General features: G+C 48.7%; 1 protein-coding gene across 1 annotated transcript; it reads right to left on the minus strand.

Moving 5' to 3' along the window:
* Nucleotides 1-912: 912 nt before the first annotated feature.
* LOC147026567 (uncharacterized) lies at nucleotides 913-5,893 on the minus strand. The gene is made up of 2 exons (XM_085882123.1): nucleotides 5,733-5,893; nucleotides 913-2,665 (listed from the first exon to the last, which is right to left on the minus strand). The coding sequence occupies exon 2, from the start codon at nucleotides 2,650-2,652 to the stop codon at nucleotides 1,411-1,413; it is 1,242 nt and encodes a 413-aa protein (XP_085738249.1). The 5' UTR covers nucleotides 2,653-2,665; nucleotides 5,733-5,893; the 3' UTR covers nucleotides 913-1,410.
* Nucleotides 5,894-6,251: the final 358 nt, after the last annotated feature.

The raw sequence follows: 6,251 nt of genomic DNA on the forward strand, positions 1-6,251 counted from the left end.
ATTTTGATGGCTGCTTGAAGTCCCTGCCAGTCGGCCTCAGTGAAATGCCAGACTCCTCAGCGCTGCGGTGGTTCTCTAATAACCGCCAAAGAAATGACAACTTTAACAAGCATGTGGTCAGATGAACCGAATGGAGCATAAGAAGAACAGCAGACATTAGCAGGGAAATTGGTCAAAATCAAATCCAGAAGCGATAGAGTGCTGTTGACTGAGATCCAGGTCAGGAAGTTGACAGATTACGTCAGTCCCAATGAAACACAGAAGTCCTTTGCTGAACTGCCATAACAGGTGAGAGAGGTACCCACACCCAGCCAACTGGCAGGATGACAATTGAAGTCACCCCCTATGAAGAAGAGATAGTTCTCTTCTGTTCCTGCGTTTGGCAGCTTGCTGCCGGGTAACTTTCATTTCTTGGAAGCGCAGCTGTGCCACTGATACTGTCCTCCTCGATCAGTGCATTGGTGCTCATTTTCCCGACCTCGGAAGGATGACAGGCTGAGTCAACCCCATCTGGTGTTAATTCAGCAGCTAACGGGGCGAGAGAGATAGAGATAGAGAGATAGGATGAGTAGAAAGAAGTTATTCCATATTTTCCTTGAGCGAGATGTAAATGGAGTCATCACTGTTTGGTAGATGGTACAACACACACATAAACCAGATTTGGGAGCGGAGGGGAAGTAGTAGCCACAGTTATTCCTGGGGGTATGGAGGAATGAGGGGAGTGCATGGAGAGTGAAGCATATAGTTTTTGATAGAGCAACTCCACTGCTGGGATGGGCTCAGGTCTATCATACAGGAAGAGGGAGTAATTTGATTTAAAATCAGGAATTACAATTGTTTATTTTTATTTGGATTTTTCTTTTAAGTGCTATATAGTTGTGAAAAAAAAAGAAATCATAGGAGCCACAGAAAGACAGTTTATAGCAAAATACATTGCAACTTTTACTTGCACTCAATGGCAGTATACAATTATAGAGATCCGAAGAACACAAGACATGCTTTATGAACTTGCTCATTTCACGATGACATCCTTGTAACTAACCCCTACCTGGAGCCAAATAACTTTCAACAATATAATATAACACTGCACGAGCTACGACGAGGCACTTGTACGTTGAAAACATTGCTCTGCGAACGAAAAAAAAATTAGATAACTCAGTTACAATTTAGACTCATCCAGGGATATGAAACTGGCAGGACCTAAAACGACTTGGAGAAACAACATTTTTCTTAAGCTACAATAAATTTTCAAAGCAGCCGATGCAGGGAACACAGTAGGGAGATGGTGGACAACACCAGTTGGTGTCTGATGGATTCTGGGCCGGTGTCACTGACATGGACGGACGGTCGTGCAGCAGTGGTTGGATAACTTGGTCTAGACTTGCTTCCAAATGAGCTGAGCTCTTCAACTTAAACTGCCCTGGAGGTTGCCTTGTTCATGTTACCATGCCCAGAAGTCGCCAACAGTGCGTCCAGGATATCATGGAGGTCTGTGTTGTTCCGACCAACCGTCGATTCTTCAGGCTCGCCATTCCCGGTCTTGTCATGCCAAGACTTTCGCTCAGGTTTTCCTTTCTCTTGGAGAGCAACTCGCTTTGCCAGCTCCAGTGTGTTGAGGCGATCATCGATGTACGCAGAGAGTTGATCAAGAAGGTGTGCATCGCTTGCGTCCTCATCTCGAGCTTCTCTCTGCCTTACTACTTCTGCCTCTGGCTGATTTCCCACACCACCAAATTCACTCACTTCTGGTTGCTCTTCCTCTTGCTCCAACCCCAAATACTCAGCCAGTTCAGCTAACAGCTCATCTTCGTCTTCCTCAGCCACTGGGGTTTGATCTCCATTTCTCTTTCCAGTAACTTCCTCACCAACAGTTGTCCGGCTCCCCAAAGCTCTTTCCTCATCTCCATATCTTTCTTCAAGTGCATCAGAATCCCGCAAAATCTCTTGCGACCCACGTCCCAAACTTGCTCCGGAATTCAGATAATATCGCAACATCTCAGGTGTGGCATCTAGAAATTGGTCTTGCTCACCTGAGCCGCGCACATTTGGTGTCACGAGACGTGGAGGACCTGTAACAGGCTCCACATGGCGCTCCCAGTCCCCGATGGCTGAAGCAAGAGCAGAGAGAGTCTGTGGTACGTATGGCTCCTCCACATTTTCCGCCCGTCGCTTTACCGTCGGATTGTGCTGCTTCCACATCTCAGGCATCGGTTCACGTGCTCCAACTCTCCATTGGTTCCCTTGGTGCACATTTGCCCTCGTTTTTTCCCTTAACACCTCAGCACGCTCTTTCTCACTCATTGCATCCAGCAATGCAGTGACAAAATCTGCGGCAATTTCTGCTTCTTCCTCCTGCCTTGCTTTATCCATCGCCATCTGTTCCTCCCTTTGGTCTTCCCACCTGTGAGCCTCCTCCATCGCGGTGCGTAAAGATGTTGCTATCTTGTCGTCCTTCATGTCTTCTTCCTCCTTCCGTTGCTTCTCTCGCAACTCCTCAACCCAGTGCAGCGCACGCAGCACGTCAGCCGCCTTGCTCTCACTCCCACGTTCCAGACCACGGAAGTGTTCAGGACGAAGTCTCCCCATAGGGAGTGAGAAGTAACCACAGAAGAGCATGCTCAGTATGAGGTAAAGAGCCACAGGGTACTCCATGATGGTCTAAGTTCTGTGCAAAAGAGAAAAAAGTGGTGTTGAATGACTCAATGAGGTACTTTTCATAGTTTACGTTTATGGTTTCTTTCGAAAGTTTACATTATTCCATGTATTTGGTTTATTCATTTATCGTGTCTTGAAATCATTCTTCAACATCCCGTACTCCATCACACACCTGTTTTATATTGGTTTCAATGTGACCCTTAACTGGACCCTCTTCGATATTATCGCTCACTGGAATGGAAGACCTGTCGCTTCGCTGACGGGAATACCATTCTTTGCGAAATTGATTAAAATATATTTTTTTAAACGGTTATTATTAATGGGGAAAATAAAATTTGGTGGTGTATAGATACCAGCCGAGCTATACATTCAGAAAGTGAGGCGGGGGAGAGTGTTAATGGGATATTCATCACAACCTTTTTAGATGCTGAATTCCAAATAATATACAACAACACACTAAGAGGAAGATCAAAATAAATTGTAAAATTCTTAACGACCCCCCCCCTTTTTTTTCTGGGGTACGTATTACACACAGGCTATGCCAGGAAACAAACTCTCCTCGTGTAAGTATATGTCTATACGTGTAAATGTGTGTATTGCTACAATGCGCTGTGTCCGTTATTGCTTGATTAGTGGTATCCCCTCCAGGACAATTGTTGATGGATGGACGCATGCAGGCACACCAAGACTGAGCTCCTTTTATAGATTAGATCGTTCCTATATTTAACCCCACATCTCAGCCTGGTGTTAGCTTAAGAGTTAAGGTGGCTGGCTTGAGATATTAGTCTTGAGTTTGAGCCCCCGCCAAACCGTTGAATTAACATCAGGCAGGTTGACTCAGCCTGTCATCCTTCTGAGGTCAGCAAAATGAGTACCAGCTTATTGGCAACAGGGGCACTGTATCAGCGGCACAGCCACCCTTCCAGAAAAATGTTGCAACCAGCAGCAACAAAACAACAACCCTGCATATGCCTTCTCACGACCAATTGTTCCCTTTGTCCTGTCGGTCACCATTTGCAAGAGTTCACACCTTATTGCTTTCGCTTCCTCGACTTGGTATCTTATTCTAAGCTTCTTTCATTCATTCATTCATCTTTCTCTATTTTCATTATCCATTAATCTCACCAACTTATTCGTTTTTTTTATTATTAGTAAATCATCATTTCTTCATCGTTATTTTTTTTTGGGGGGGGGGGGGGGTTTGAGTTTCCCAAGATATTGATGTTAAACTAGAGAAATCACGTGATCAAAATTGTACCACCAGTCACTCCTCACTTTTAGTAGTTTATATCTTAGCTATTTACAACCCCTCCACTTCCCTCATTTCAGTTCGTCAAGCTAGACGAGGCAACTCCACCTCCCCAGTCCCCCCCCCCTCCTCCTGCATCACCACATCGTTGTCGTGACGCACGAGGCGAGAGACAGGAATAGCACATGCACTCCCTGTGGCTCTCTCTCGGAGTTTTGGTGGGGGTGGTGGGAGGATGGGGTGGGGGTGGTGGGAGGATGGGGTGGGGGTGGTGGGAGGATGGGGTGGGGGCGGTGGGAGGATGGGGTGGGGGCGGTGAAAGGATGGGGTGGGGGCGGAAGGAGTGGGAGGATGGGGTGGGGGCGGTGGGAGGATGGGGTGGGTCGGAAGGAAGCAGAGGGAGGATTAGGCGGTAAAGTGAACTGATGGATTGGGGATGGGGAAAGGTTCGGGTGGGGCGATTTCACGTGAACTGGTGTCTCTCCAACCCGTCATATTTCGAGCAATTGTTTTGTGTCTTTTCCCATTTGTCGATGTCCCTCCAGTTTCGAAAAGCTTTGTTGGTTTAAGTCTGAAGTTCGAGCCCCTGTTGCCGTTAACGCAGCACCAGGTGGGGTTGACTCGGCCTGTCATTCCCACCAAGGTCGGCAAAACGAGTACCAGCTCACGAGGAAGAACGAGCCATTCAATAACCCTGCGTCGGAGTGACGAGCCGTCCAGGATTGTAACCTCCGAGCCAATGGAGAACTGCCTCGGCAACCCCATCTGAGTGCCTGAAGACGCGAAACGAGTGCTTCTTCTTGTCCAATTTTCCATCCATTGGACGAATGCAAAGCACAACGATCGCTCATATGGTGATGTATTCCCGTGTAACTGTGCATCGACGTGCTCCTTTGTGGATCGAGTGGATGCTTGGACCCACACAAACGTTTCCGCAGATTAAGATTCACCAAGTTTTCAAGACCTTTCCTGATCTATAACTGCTGTGCCCGGCGCCGGAAAAGCCTTTTTATTTCCTCCTAAAGAAGAACCAAATCGCATGTTGTGCACACGATGGGTAATAATCCCCCGTGGAAAAGGGACGCAACGAGAAGCGTTGCGATCGATCCACCAAATATCCATCGTCTGAGTGAGCCCTTTGTTCTCGCTCTTCCATTGGGATTCGGACCTATTGTCGATGTCCTCGGTGAGTGAGCCGTCACGAGCGGTCTTATTAGCGCCAAATCCCAACCTTGCAATCCGCCCCCGTTTCTCGTGCCCACCATTGTGCACGTGCCCCCCCTTGAACATGGCCCCCATTGCTCGCGCCCACCATTGTGCACGTGCCCCCCTTGAATGTGGCCCCCATTGCTCGCGCCCACCATTGTGCACGTGCCCCCCTTGAATGTGGCCCCCATTGCTCGCGCCCACCATTGTGCACGTGCCCCCCTTGAATGTGGCCCCCATTGCTCGCGCCCACCATTGTGCACGTGCCCCCCCTTTGACGTGGAATTTCGCTCCAGCGCACTCGAAAAGTGCATCCAGGTATTGGAACAATGTGTACTGTTTTATAACAATAGCGTGACGTAAATTACGTTCAACATGACGTGTTCAGATGAACACCAATGCGGGTTCGTAAGATCAGGCAGCTTCGCAAAGCGCTCCAAACTCGGTTTGACATTCATGAAGGATTGACGAGGTTGTTTTGAAGAAATAATAATATGTAATAATAATAATAATAATAATAATAAAAACAGGACGAAGAGGTAAACGATACAAACGAAAAACATCAGGTAAACATTGTGAATAACATTGCAAACAGGTGTGTTAGAAAGGTTACAGAGAGTACCTGGCAGAGAAAGGTTACACTTGGCACACACAGAGAGGGAGAGAGAGAGGAGCGCTGTCGGCAGATGTGGCGTCGCGAGTTCTGTGAGCACACAGCGCAGCCGGCTCTCCGAACGTCGCTTCAGCACCACGGACGACGCTCGGACGCAGCCCCTGTTAACGTCGGGCGCCGATGACGTCAAGCTGGTGCGCGTGACGCACGTAGGCTTCCCCGCCCGGCGCCACAGCGGGGGGCTGCGCGCTCGCGGGCTCTGCCGACTGGGGGGGGGTGCTCGTTGCTGCCTCGAAAATGAACCCTTTAACCATCGATAATTATTGTCGCAACAGGGAACGATCGGGTCGCTATTGTTGCCAGAGCGTTTCGGTGGGAACCCCCGGCATACCCAACACGCGGTCTCGAGAACCTGAAGGTTGATACGACCCAATGGCCACCGTGGCGTGGGCGCGACGTTCCGATGGAGCGAAGATCAATGGAATACCGTCAGGATTGCGTCCTGCAGGCAGCTTTGTCGCTCGTCCG

This window comes from Eptatretus burgeri, chromosome 5 (genome assembly GCF_056783735.1).
Source record: "Eptatretus burgeri isolate ZD-2024b chromosome 5, Ebu_testis_v1, whole genome shotgun sequence".
Taxonomy (NCBI): domain Eukaryota; kingdom Metazoa; phylum Chordata; class Myxini; order Myxiniformes; family Myxinidae; genus Eptatretus; species Eptatretus burgeri.